General features: G+C 42.6%; 2 protein-coding genes across 2 annotated transcripts in view; both read left to right on the forward strand.

Moving 5' to 3' along the window:
* Positions 1–13,451, forward strand: part of LOC148686068 (uncharacterized) — a 120,245-nt gene that overhangs the window by 58,935 nt on the left and 47,859 nt on the right. The gene's annotated exons all lie outside the window — the stretch shown is intronic.
* Positions 1–13,451, forward strand: part of LOC132592049 (uncharacterized) — a 32,301-nt gene that overhangs the window by 14,288 nt on the left and 4,562 nt on the right. Inside the window, exon 3 of the mRNA XM_060274053.2 lies at positions 3,882–4,774. Within this exon, the coding sequence (XP_060130036.2) occupies positions 3,882–4,774 (893 nt within the window). The remainder of the gene's footprint in view (positions 1–3,881; positions 4,775–13,451) is intronic.

Below are 13,451 nucleotides of genomic sequence, written 5' to 3' on the forward strand. Positions count from 1 at the left end.
AAGGAGGTAAACAAATTCCTTCCTATTGTGATGTCATAATGGCGGCTCGCTGATCCCTCCAGGGACCCGACTCCAGCTTACAGGGGGACTTTCCCTAGTCCAAATAAAATTTTTTACAGGGATTTTATTAAGTTCACCCCTTCTCCCATTTACCCTGCCTCAGGGGGAAGGTTTTAAGTCCAATCTTTGGAAATTGAAAGCTTCCTGTCAATCTTTCCGGCTTCGGGCAAGATAACTGCATCTCAGTTCACTCAATGGGGGAGATCTACTTCCATTTTTAAATCTCCTCCCATGGCCAATTTTTTTCAAATTAAAAATCCCTTTTCTTTTACTCACAGTGACCAAAGTCCTCAAATCTTTCAAAATTGGAAGTAGTCACTGCTCAACAGGCTGTCGCCTAGGAGCTTCACACTGCAGAGGTAGCAAATCCACTCACAGGCACCCACGTCTCAACTCCGCTCTCTCTCGGGGCTCTTAAGAGCTGACTGGGGAGCAAAGGATATGTTTTGGGGCTCAGCTGAGTCTCCACACCCCCAAAAATCTTGATCTGGGGTTCTTGAGGGGTCCGCGACGCTCTTGCGGCTCCCCCCTCCTTTGCAGTGCCAGGAACCTCGGAGCTCGAGGTTTTCTCGCTGTTCAGCGATGGGGGTAGACCAGAAGTCATGACTGAGTCTCCTTGTACCACTTCAAAAATATAGAAAGGCTAGCTTTTGTTAAGTTTCCCCCAATCTTTCATCTAATTTCTTCATAACTGTAGCCTTGTTCACTTAATAGTACTATTTTACATCGCTTTCTGGGTGACCAGTCAGCTCTTTGTGCCATTTCTATAATTTTATTATGTTTTACATCCTCACTAAATGAAAGAACAAAAAAAGCCAACCAACTTAATAGCAATCACATCACACTGACCAAAGTCAACCTAAGCAAGTTGCGCTTCCTTTTTCAGGTTATTTGGCTTTAACATTTGATAGAATATGGATAATTGAACAAACATTGTTGGATTGCATTCTTGATTAAATTATCTTTCTATTAATATATAAGTTTATAATATTACTCCAAAAGAAGTGGTGTTATGAGCCATCAAACCTCTGAAATACACTTTTTACATAAGGCTTCCACAATTTTGACCACTCCTGTATATCAAACAAAGCAACATTCAGCAACTCATCAGAATCTAATAATTAATATGTTGGTTAATGACAAAAAACACAGGTAATGAACTGCATTTAATTTTTTCAATTTATCCATTTTTCAATTTTTTGTGTAGTACCTTTTTTTGTCCACACGATGTCGCCCTTGGGCTGATAATCATTTCAGTCCGTCAAATTTATAATATCCACTGGGTGTCAGTGTGTAGCGTTTGCTATTTGTTCCTTGTTCTCAGTCTATTTCCTCTCTTTGATTCTTTGACTCACTGTTCTCGTCACTTCTGGTTTCTTTGTTACCTTGCCCAAGGGCAACATCCTGTGGACCAAAAAAGGTTCTACACAAGGTTCTACACAAAAAATTTAAAGTCAAAGCTTTTGCAGACGATATAATCATAACAACAGAAGATCCCCTTAAAAGTATACCATGTGCTATAAAAAAAACAGAGGAATATGGAAGATTTGCGGGCTTAAAAATAAATTATGATAAAACAAAAATGTTAGTAAAAAATTTGGAAATAAATGAAAAAAAAGAATTTCAAAAAATAACGGGATTAAAAATTGATAAAAAATTGAAATATTTGAGAATTCAAATGTCAATTAAAGGGATAGATTTGATTCAAGAAAATTATATATTAACATGGAAGCAAGTAAAGAAAAATATGGAAATTTGGGGGAAATTAAGAATCTCATTTATGGGCAGAATCTCGTTGGTGAAAATGTGTGTTATCTCCAAGATGAGTTATCTATTCCAGAATTTACCTTTATTGGGAAAAGAAAAACTTTTTAAAGAGTGGGAAAAGGATATATCCAAATTTATCTGGAACGGAAAAACCCCCAGGATCAAATATAAAATCTTAATAGATCATAGCGAAAGAGGAGGATATGGGCTGCCGGATCTGGAACTATACCATGATGCGGCAGCACTGACATGGATTAAGGATTGGCTGGAATTGAAAAATGAAGACCTCTTGGATTTGGAAGGAGATGGGCTGCCCTTTGGATGGCATTGTTATTTAATGAAAGATAAATTGGATTAAAAGAATATATTTATGTATAATGTGGTAAGAAAGTCATTATATATGGTATGGCAAAAATAAAGAAAATAATTTGTACCCAAAACACCTTGGTGGGTATCACCATTAGAAATTGTGGCAGTTAGAAGAGTCAACATGGGAAAGGATTGGCCAACGTATAAAATGTTATTAGAAGAAAAAGACGGGAATTTAAAATTAAAAGATTATTCGAAAATCAAAAAATATCTAAATAGTTACAATATTTCCAAATTAACCAAAGATTTATGTTTTATAAAAAAAGTAGGATTTGAAAAAGAGATGTCAGAATTGGGAAAAATATTATTAGGAACTAAAGAAAACGTGATAAAAAAATTGTATCAATTATTAAAATGGGAAACACAAGAAGAAATGACAAAAGGTTCGATGATAAAATGGAGCCAAGATCTGGGAAAGGTAATTATGTTTAAAAAATTGGGAAAATTTGTGGAAAAGAGATATAAAATTCACACCTAATTACGATCTAAAAGAGAATATTTTAAAGATGCAAAATAGGTGGCACTTAACACCAGCCAAGTTGGCAAAATTATATCCGGGGACCAGTAATTTTTGCTGGAGATGCCACAATGAGGTCGGCACTTATATCCACATGTGGTGGTTATGTAAGGATATCAAGGTGTTCTGGGACAAGATATATAAAGAACTAAAGAAAATATTGAAGTATTCTTTTTAAAAATGCCCAGAATCCTTCCTGTTAGGTATGGTGGGTGATGACATTAAGCCCAGAGACAGGTGTTTAATAAGTTATGCGACGGCCACGGCCAGATTATTGATTGCAAAAAATTGGAAATCTCAGGAATTACCGAATATGATAGATTGGCAACTTAAATTATTAAATTATTATAATTTGGCGAGAAAATAAGAATTAAAAGGATTAAAATTGGAAGAAAGTGAAAAAAATTGGAAATTATTATTTATAGACTACATCAAAGAGCAGGTGGAAAAACCAAATCTCCTTCCATATTTATAAAGGTTCTAGTAAAGATAAAGAAATAGGATGGTAATGGAAAAGAATTAGGAATTAAGTATATATTATTTTATAGGTAAAGGTAAAGGGACCCCTGACCATTAGGTACAGTTGTGACCGACTCTGGGGTTGCGCGCTCATCTCGCATTATTGGCCGAGGGAGCCGGCCTATAGCTTCCAGGTCATGTGGCCAGCATGACAAAGCCACTTCTGGCGAACTAGAGCAGCACACGAAAACGCCGTTTACCTTCCCGCTGTAGCGGTTCCTGTTTATCTACTTGCATTTTGATGTGCTTTCGAACTGCTAGGTTGGCAGGAGCTGGGACCGAGCAACGGGAACTCACCCCGACATAGGGATTCGAACTGCTGACCTTCTGATCAGCAAGCCCTAGGCTCAGTGGTTTAACCCATTATAGTATGTGGTTAAAATTTAGAACTAATGGAGAAGATCAGAGAAGGTTGAGAAGTAGAAAAGGAGGGGGGAGGGAGGACATTATGGGAGGCAAGAAAGAATGAATCACAAATGATATTTTGCTAAATTGTATTTGTTTTTTATTCAACGTTTGTAAATCTTATTTGAAATCAATAAAGTTTATTTAAAAAAACAAACAACCACAGGTAATGAACATACACCCAACTCCTTTCAGTTCTTCTCCATTTATTCCTGAGGCTCTAATCTTTTTGTCTCCATTGCAGATTGTGATGAATTGGAAATTGAGAACAAAGATGACCACGAAAAAATCCCCAGAGAGAAGCCACGTAAAAATTTGGAGTGTGGAGAAAGCTGCAGTGAGCGCTCCCATTCCACTTCCCATAAACAAAATCTCATTGGAAAGAAACTCTATCAGTGTGTGGAATGTGGAAAGAGCTTCAGTCGGTGTGACTATCTCACTTCCCATCAAAAAATTCATACAGGGGAGAAACCATATCAGTGTGTGGAATGTGGAAAGAGCTTCAGTCACAGCCACCATCTCACTACCCATCAAAGAATTCATACAGGAGAGAAACCGTATCAGTGTGTGGAATGTGGAAAGAGCTTCACTGACAGCTCCAATCTCACTTCCCATCAAAGAATTCATAGAGGGGAGAAACCCTATCAGTGCTTTGAATGTGGAAAGAGCTTCACTGAAAGCTCCCATCTCACTAAGCATCAAAGAATTCATACAGGGGAGAAACCCTATCAGTGCTTTGAATGTGGAAAGAGCTTCACTGATAGCTCCCATCTCACTAAGCATCAAAGAATTCATACAGGGGAGAAACCCTATCAGTGTGTGGAATGTGGAAAGAGCTTCACTGAGAGCTCCTCTCTCACTTCCCATCAGAGAATTCATACAGGGGTGAAACCCTGTCAGTGCTTTGAATGTGGAAAAAGCTTCAGAACAACCTCCGATCTCAGTTCCCATCAAAGAATTCATACAGGGGAGAAACCCTATCAGTGCTCTGAATGTGGAAAGAGCTTCAGTCAGAGCTCCCATCTCACTTCCCATCAAAGAATTCACACAGGGGAGAAACCGTATAAGTGTATGGAATGTGGAAAGAGCTTTGCTGATAGCTCCAAACTCACTTCCCATAAAAGAAACCATACAAAGGCCAGAGAAACCATTATGCAGCTTTAGGAGCCTGGCAAATCTGCACCTTTTTAACCAGACCTTTGGCTGATTGACATCTAATGCCCTTTTAAAATGTCGTGTTGTATGTTTTTATGTTGTGTTTTTATTTGTAACCATCCTGAGACCTGTTGGTGGAGGGAATAGGCACAAACTCTTAAAGGCCAAGGGGTCTTTGCCCTTCCCATGAAATATTTGAGGAGGCCAAACGCCCCCCCCCCCCTTTTGTGGTTTTTTTCAAACGCAGCCTTTTATTCTTCTGGAACTTGCCATACAATTTCTATTTCAATTTGCCCTCTTAAAATATTAAAAAATAAACGCACACAGGTCTTATGAGGAAAACAAAATTCAAGAAAATATGAACCTGGACTGGTCCAATCTCTGCGGGCCAAACACAAAGGTTGCTTTGAAGCAGGGTTTCCCAAACTTGGGTCCCCAGCAGCTCCCGGACTACAGTTCCCATCATCCCTTCCCTTTGGGTCTGCTAGCTAGGGATGATGCGAGTTGTAGTCCAAAAACAGCTGGAGACCCAAGTTTGCTTTAATGGAAAGTAGGCTGGCCCTGTGACACCCTCTGCTGGCCAAAAGCACTGCCCCAGAATCTGAACTACCCCCAGGACTGCTAATTGGAATTTATAGGTATCTGAAGAAGTGTGCATGCACATGAAAGCTCATACCAAAATAAAAAACTAAGGTGCTGCTGGAAGGAATTTTTTTATTTTGTTTCGACTACGTCAGACCAACATGGCTATCAACTTGTAAGCAAAACTGAAGTTTGATCCTCACTTCATCCTCTTTGGAGCTTCTAGGTGCTTTCTGCACCACCTAGAGTACCCACAGAATTGTGGCTTCTACTGGCAACACACATAGGAGAACAAATGGAAGACAAACACAATGGGCAGGAAACAACCTGGAAAGGGCCATACCAAATGGATATCTGGTGTGAAGAGGTAACTTTCCCCACTGCTGAACAATGCCGCAGGTAGAGCAGATGATATGCTAAAAGTGTTCTCAGGGGCAAGGGGAGCTGCTGGGAATTTAACTATGGGCTCAAAATATTACTTTTTTAAAAAGTCGCTGCCATTATAGGCATTGCCATTCAAATGGTGTGCATGCATCATGTGATTGATTGTCCAAGGCGGGCCTTACCTGCCCCCCCCCCAATATTTTATTCAAGTCCTTACCACTGGGTCGGGTGGTTTACAAATTAAATAAATACGTAAATCACCTTTCTTTGCACATGTTCCAGCTTGTCAATATCCTTATTTATTACGGTATCATTTTTAAAATTTATGTGCCCTTCATCTGAATATAAACATACAGGTTGAAAGCATGGCTTTCTCAAAAACAAGTAAAAGAAATCTCTCCTCTCCTTTTTTTGGATGGAGTTACAAACTTTGTTGATCTGGGGACTGCTGTGGAAGTAGTGCATCTCGGTTTCAGTAAGGCTTTTGACAAAGTCCTCTGTGATATTTATGTGAGGAACCTTGTCAAATATGGGCTGAACGAGGTAACAGGTGGATTTGACTGACCGAACCTAAAGAGGACTCCTTCATGGTTTCTCCTCATCCTGGGGGAAAGTGACAAGAGGGGTGCTGCAGGGTTCTGTCCTGGGCCTGTTGTTGTTCAACGTCTTTGGATGAAGGAACTGAGGGGATGCTCATCATATTTGCACACCAAGCGGATCATAATGGCGTCCTCTTTCTTCTTCAGCAACAGACAGGGAGACAAAGAACAGTGCAAAATCACAGCAGAGCGGAAGAGATAAGACTTGACTTCCGTTCTTACACTTTCCAAGCCTAGGAAAGTAAACAGGTTCATGTTCAAACTGAACTTGGTTAAACACCCTGAAGCCTTTTTGTTAGGTATCTCAAACCAAGAGCTGCCAAAAGAAAAATGGATATTATTTATGGATGCTACAACAGCGGCCGGAATCTTGATTGCACAATATTGGAAGAAATAGCACAAAAAACTGATGAACTATGCAGAGGAGGAGAAAAAGGACTTCAAAAGAGTCTGGGAACCATTTAGTCTATTTGCAGAAAGAACAAAATGGACTGGATTCACTGGCAGGGTTTGAATTAACATTCACAACTTTATTTCATAACAGATATTTTAGAGAAATGATAAGGGAATTTACTTTCCTATAAGAAAAGCAGGATACAACAAATAAAGTTAATAACTCAGCAGAGGGGGAGTTGAGGGAAGTCCAGAGGAGGGGAGGGAGAACAATGGTATATAACATGATGATTGAAATCTGTATTTTTATTTCTTATAAAATTCAATAAATATTCACTTAAAAAGGAAAGGAAAAAGGGACATGTGAAAAACTAGCCACATATCACAGGAGAAGTGAATTTCTAACACAGCACACATGATTGCAGGTGTTATGGAAATGGCATGGGGGGCACATATTTAAAGTTGTTACAATGTGTTCAATTCTGGGCACCACAGAAGGATAAGGAATGTGTCTGCAAGCATTGGAGAGTGAATTTTAAGTTATGGTGGGGTGGGGTGGTGGGCTTTGCTCTTTGGTAGAAAAAGATGGAAGGATTGGTTTTCAGAGTTTGGAATAGAGAGTGTTAAGAAGTGGGAGGTGAAAGCGGTGATGTTTTGAAGCAGAGCTGGTGATATCAAGCATTTGAGTGATTATCTGGGGTTTTTCATCATTTTGTCTCTTATTCAAATCAAACGACAAATATGCTAAAGTCAGCCAAAGTTTAAAGCACATACAAATTCATGATTAGGTGGAATCTGCCTTGACCCTTTTTTCCTGTAAATAAAGGGTAGAAAATTTGGTCCGTTAATGGTAAGGCTGAAATGACTGAGAATATTAATAATCTTATGAACCGTGACTGTCTGGCCATTTTCATTCATACATAGGAGGACGGTTGATTGTTCCGCTAATGACCAGAGGGGGCACACAACATAAAAATAACCCACATTTGTGAATAGAGATCTGTACCCCAATCTCCTGTAGATAAAGGAGGCATGCAGCTCCCAATGGTCTTTTCCTGGGGTGCAGATATTTCTGATCTGGCCACAGTGATCCATGCGACGGTCACCTCCAGGCTTGATTATTGTAACTCGCTCTACGCGGGGCTGCCCTTGACGCTGACCCAGAAACTCCAGCGGGTGCAGAATGCTGCGGCGAGGCTCCTTACGGGGTCCCGGCCATGGGATCACATTCATCCAGTGCTTTACCAGCTGCACTGGCTCCCGGTGGAGTACAGGATCAGGTTTAAGGTGCTGGTTTTGACCTTTAAAGCCCTATGCGGCTTGGGACCCTCGTACCTACGGGACCGCCTCTCCTGGTATGCCCCGCGGAGGACCTTAAGGTACACAAACAACAATATTCTGGAGATCCCGAGCCATAAGGTGGCTAGATTGGCCTCTACTAGGGCCAGGGCCTTTTCAGTATTGGCCCTAACTTGGAGGAACGCTCTTTCACAGGAGACCAGGGCCCTGCGGGATTTGTCAAATTTCCGCAGAGCCTGCAAGACAGAGCTGTTCCGTCTGGCCTTTGGGTCGGAGTTAATCTGACCCTTGTGTTTTCCTCCCTCATGGCTGGATTTATGGACTACTTAAAATGAGGCTGCATTTTAAATTTTGATAGTGTATTTTAATCTGTATTTTAATTAATTGCTTTTTATATTCTATTGTATTTTATTGGTGTTAGCCGTCCTGAGCCTGGTTTAGAAGGGGAGGGCGGGGAGGGGTATAAATAAAATTATTATTATTATTATTATTATTATTATTATTATTATTATTATTATTTAATGAAGCAAACATGATCCATTCGCGCTGATACTTTATTAAGAATTTAATTTGATCAAACTTCTATTACTGGCTTTTGATGGGAAAGTTGAATTGTTGGGTTGTCTGAATGTTGAAGTTCTGATCTATTTAAAGTTTAGGTTTATAAGCCTGCTTCCTGTTGTTGTTTAGTCGTTCAGTCGTGTCCGACTCCTCGTGACCCCATGGACCATAGCACGCCAGGCACTCCTGTCTTCCACTGCCTCCCGCAGTTTGGTCAAACTCATGTTCGTAGCTTCGAGAACACTGTCCAACCATCTTGTCCTCTGACGTCCCCTTCTCCTAGTGCCCTCAATCTTTCCCAACATCAAGGTCTTTTCCAAGGATTCTTCTCTTCTCATGAGGTGGCCAAAGTATTGGAGCCTCAGCTTCACGATCTGTCCTTCCAGGGAGCACTCAGGGCTGATTTCCTTAAGAATGGATAGGTTTGATCTTCTTGCAGTCCATGGGACTCTCAAGAGTCTCCTCCAGCACCACAATTCAAAAGCATCAATTCTTCGGCGATCAGCCTTCTTTATGGTCCAGCTCTCACTTCCATACATCACTACTGGGAAAACCATAGCTTTAACTATACGGACCTTTGTCGGCAAGGTGATGTCTCTGCTTTTTAAGATGCTGTCTAGGTTTGTCATTGCTTTTCTCCCAAGAAGCAGGCGTCTTTTAATTTCGTGACTGCTGTCACCATCTGCAGTGATCAAGGAGCCCAAGAAGGTGAAATCTCTCACTGCCTCCATTTCTTCCCCTTCTATTTGCCAGGAGGTGATGGGACCAGTGGCCATGATCTTGGTTTTTTTGATGTTGAGCTTCAGACCATATTTTGCGCTCTCCTATTTTACCCTCATTAAAAGGTTCTTTAATTCCTCCTCGCTTTCTGCCATCAAGGTTGTGTCATCTGCATATCTGAGGTTGTTGATATTTCTTCCGGCAATCTTAATTCCGGCTTGGGATTCATCTAGTCCAGCCTTTCGCATGATGAATTCTGCATATAAGTTAAATAAGCAGGGAGACAATATACAACCTTGTCGTACTCCTTTCCCAATTTTGAACCACTCAGTTGTTCCATATCCAGTTCTAACTGTAGCTTCTTGTCCCACATAGAGATTTCTCAGGAGACAGATGAGGTGATCAGGCACTCCCATTTCTTTAAGAACTTGCCATAGTTTGCTGTGGTCGACACAGTCAAAGGCTTTTGCATAGTCAATGAAGCAGAAGTAGACGTTTTTCTGGAACTCTCTAGCTTTCTCCATAATCCAGCACATGTTTGCTATTTGGTCTCTGGTTCCTCTGCCCTTTCGAAATCCAGCTTGCACTTCTGGGAGTTCTCGGTCCACATACTGCCTAAGCCTGCCTTGTAGAATTTTAAGCATAACCTTGCTAGCGTGTGAAATGAGCGCAATTGTGCGGTAGTTGGAGCATTCTTTGGCACTGCCCTTCTTTGGAATTGGGATGTAGACTGATCTTCTCCATTCCTCTGGCCATTGCTGAGTTTTCCAAACTTGCTGGCATATTGGGTGTAGCACCTTAACAGCATCATCTTTTAAAATTTTAAATAGTTCAGCTGGAATATCATCACTTCCACTGGCCTTGTTATTAGCAGTGCTTTCTAAGGCCCATTTGACTTCACTCTCCAAGATGTCTGGCTCAAGGTCAGCAACCACACTACCTGGGGTGTACGAGACCTCCATATCTTTCTGGTATAATTCCTCTGTGTATTCTTGCCACCTCTTCTTGATGTCTTCTGCTTCTGCTTCCTAAGCAGCAAGAAACAAGAAAGCCTATGTACTGTATCAGAAATGTCTTAGGGTATCAAATTGGGAAAGTGGATTTTAAACTGACTGAACAGGTTTTATGCTCTTGGGAATTTGGTCTCTTAAACATATCCCTTTGCCTTCCTTGAGTCCCTGGTAAGAAAAGCCAATCATGGCTTTATTCAAATGGTAATTGAGTCAGGAGATGCATCACTTTAAATGGTATAATAGATTGCTGAATTAGGAACCCCGTACATGTACAGAGTCTACGTTACTTTAAAGAAAAGAAAAGAAAACGTCGTCCAGCACCAGTGTCCTGAACTCCGCCTGCGAGACCAGAGGAAAGAAAAATCTGGGTCAGATGACACTACGAAACCCACCTTGGATGGCTGCTACCACCTTGGACCCAATTCCTTGTCCCAGAGGACCACCCTGAACCCTGCAGCCTCCTGGGCAGAGGTGGAAAAGCAACAGTAGGAAAGGGGACAGGAAAAGGCCCTGGCCTCATCTTGGCACCCAGGAACACACACCACATCATCCGCGTTAAAACTATTGGGAGGATGGACTCTTGAGAGTCCCATGGACTGCAAGAAGATCAAACCGATCCATTCTGAAGGAAACCAGCCCTGAGTGCTCACTGGAAGGACAGATCCTAAAGCTGAGGCTCCAATACTTTGGCCACCTCATGAGAAGAGAAGACTCCCTGGAAAAGACCCTGATGTTGGGAAAGATGGAGGGCACTAGGAGAAGGGGACGACAGAGGATGAGATGGTTGTTGGAGTGTTCTTGAAGCTACTAACATGAGTCTGACTGTAAGGGGGAAGGCTTATAGGGAGCAGCCCCCCATCATCACGTCCACCTCTTCGGGGGAGTAGCAGCAGTAGCAGCGGATCAGGAAGTGAAAACCAGGAAGTGAGTGAGGCAGTGTCAGGGCTCGACAGAGTCAGAGAGCCTCAATTGCAACCTGAGCCGATGGAAGGGGAGGTGGAGTTGGGATCCTTGGAGCACGGAGGGGATAGGGAGGGCTGAACAATCCCCCCACCTGAATTGAGATGGGCCAGTACCCGTAGAGCCAAGGGGAGGTGCTTCGGAATACCCCGTCTTAAATGCTTGGCTAAAACCCGGGAAAAGCCATTGCAGGGTTCTGACTCGGACTAGGCAGTCATGAATTTGGACATCTTTGCACTGTAAATAGCTTGCACAATAAAACTCATAAGGTCCAGATGATGTGGAACGTGTTTACTTGGGAGTAGCCACCACCATCTCTGGCAGCAACCCTGCAATCTTTGCGGCTACTCCTGAGGAGGGAGCAACATGAGCGCTGCTGAAGCCGCGGCTGCGTTGGCAGCTGCCCAAGTGGAGGTCAAAGAATCATAGAATCATAGAGTTGGAAGAGACCACTAGGGCCATCCAGTCCAACCCCCTGCCAAGCAGGAATTGGCACACGTGGTAGAAGTGGCTAAGAAGGAATTAGCAGAGGCACAGCAAGAGAACAAGACCGTAAGGAAAGAAGTACAACAGTTGATGGAAGAGGTAAGCTCCAAAGCCAAGAGGGAGCAGGAGTTGGTCAACCACGCAGCTTTGCTCAGGGCACAGTTGGAAGAGAGGAGACTAGTGGATCAGCAAGGCGTTCATGGGGGGTTTGGAAGGAAGGTCTCATTGCTAGTAACCAAGTTTAATGGAGACCCACAGAACTACCTAGGCTTTAAAACGGAGATAACTTATGTCCTCAAACTACAGGAAGGGGAGTTTGCCAATGACCAGCAGAGAGTGGCGTTTGTCATTGATCATTTTGAAGGTTCAGCGAGAGATTGGATCCGCCCCCTTATCGCGGGAGAAAATCCGGCGCTCCAAGATCTTAATCTGTTTAAAAATGTGATGGACACAATGTTTTCTAGTGACACCCAATTGGACATCACCAAGGAAGTGGAGTTCCTCGGCTACAAGCTCTCTGATAAGGGACTGGCAATGGACAAGGAGGAGGTGAGGGCTATCCTGGAATGGCAGAGCCCTCGGACACGCAAGGACGCCCAACACCTGGGCTTTGCGAACTTCTATCGGAATTTCAACAAGAACTTCTCAAAGGTTACTACACCCATTAAGGACTGTTTAAGGGGGAAACAGAAATTCAGGTGGACCCCAGAAGCGCAACAAGCGTTTGAACAGCTCAAGGAAGTCTTCGCATCGGACCAGCACCTGTTTCACATGGTCCAGGACGCCCCCTTGAGGCTGGAAACAGACACTTCGGACCAGGCGATCGGGTGGGGAGGTTACTGCAGTTGGATGCCAACAGAGAATGGAAACCGTGTGCTTTCTTCTCCAGGAAGCTGAACCAGGCAGAGCAGAACTACACAGTGTTCTGCTCGCAATCCACGCTGCCTTCAAACACTGGAGTCTCGTCACCCCATTCAGGTTTGCACCGGCCACAATAATCTGGTGTCCATTCTGAAGGTGGGGGGAAATGATGGTGTGTAGCCTGGTGTAAATTAATTTGTAGCCTGGGGGGGTTACCGCGCCCCGCGGTGTGGAATGTCCCTTAGGATCGTAGACTTTCCCCAGGACAGGTGAGGGTACTGATCCCTTATTTTCAAATCCGAAACTTGACAGCTATGGTCCCCCACACCACCCATCACTCACCAGGATGGCTTTGGCCGTCTCCTGCTTGGAGCACTTCAGAGTTCAGAGCCCCTGAGCTGAGCTGCCTGGCAGTTCTGAATCACAACGTGGCTCCCCAGGGCACCTGCCTCTTTCAAAAGGAGAACACTCAACTAATCAATTTTAATCATCATCATCATCATTTATTTATACCCCATGCATCTGGCTGGGTTACCCCAGCCACTCTGGGCGGCTTCCAACAAAATTTTAAAATTAAATAGTCCATCAAAAATTAAAAGCTTCCCTAACCATAATAACAACAATCATCCATTTTCAGGTCACTGAATTAGCAATTAAGCATTTATGGAAAGGGAAATGGCATATATTTGTGTAAGAAAGTATTACTCATTTATCGTGAGAATAGGATTTATTTATTATGAACTTTGCTTGGTTCCTCCTTGGTAGCCAGTGTGAATCTTTCAGCAGTGCTAGAACTCAAGA

The sequence above is a fragment of the Zootoca vivipara genome, chromosome 4, assembly GCF_965207765.1.
Source record: "Zootoca vivipara chromosome 4, rZooViv2.hap1.1, whole genome shotgun sequence".
Classification (NCBI taxonomy): Eukaryota; Metazoa; Chordata; class Lepidosauria; order Squamata; family Lacertidae; genus Zootoca; species Zootoca vivipara.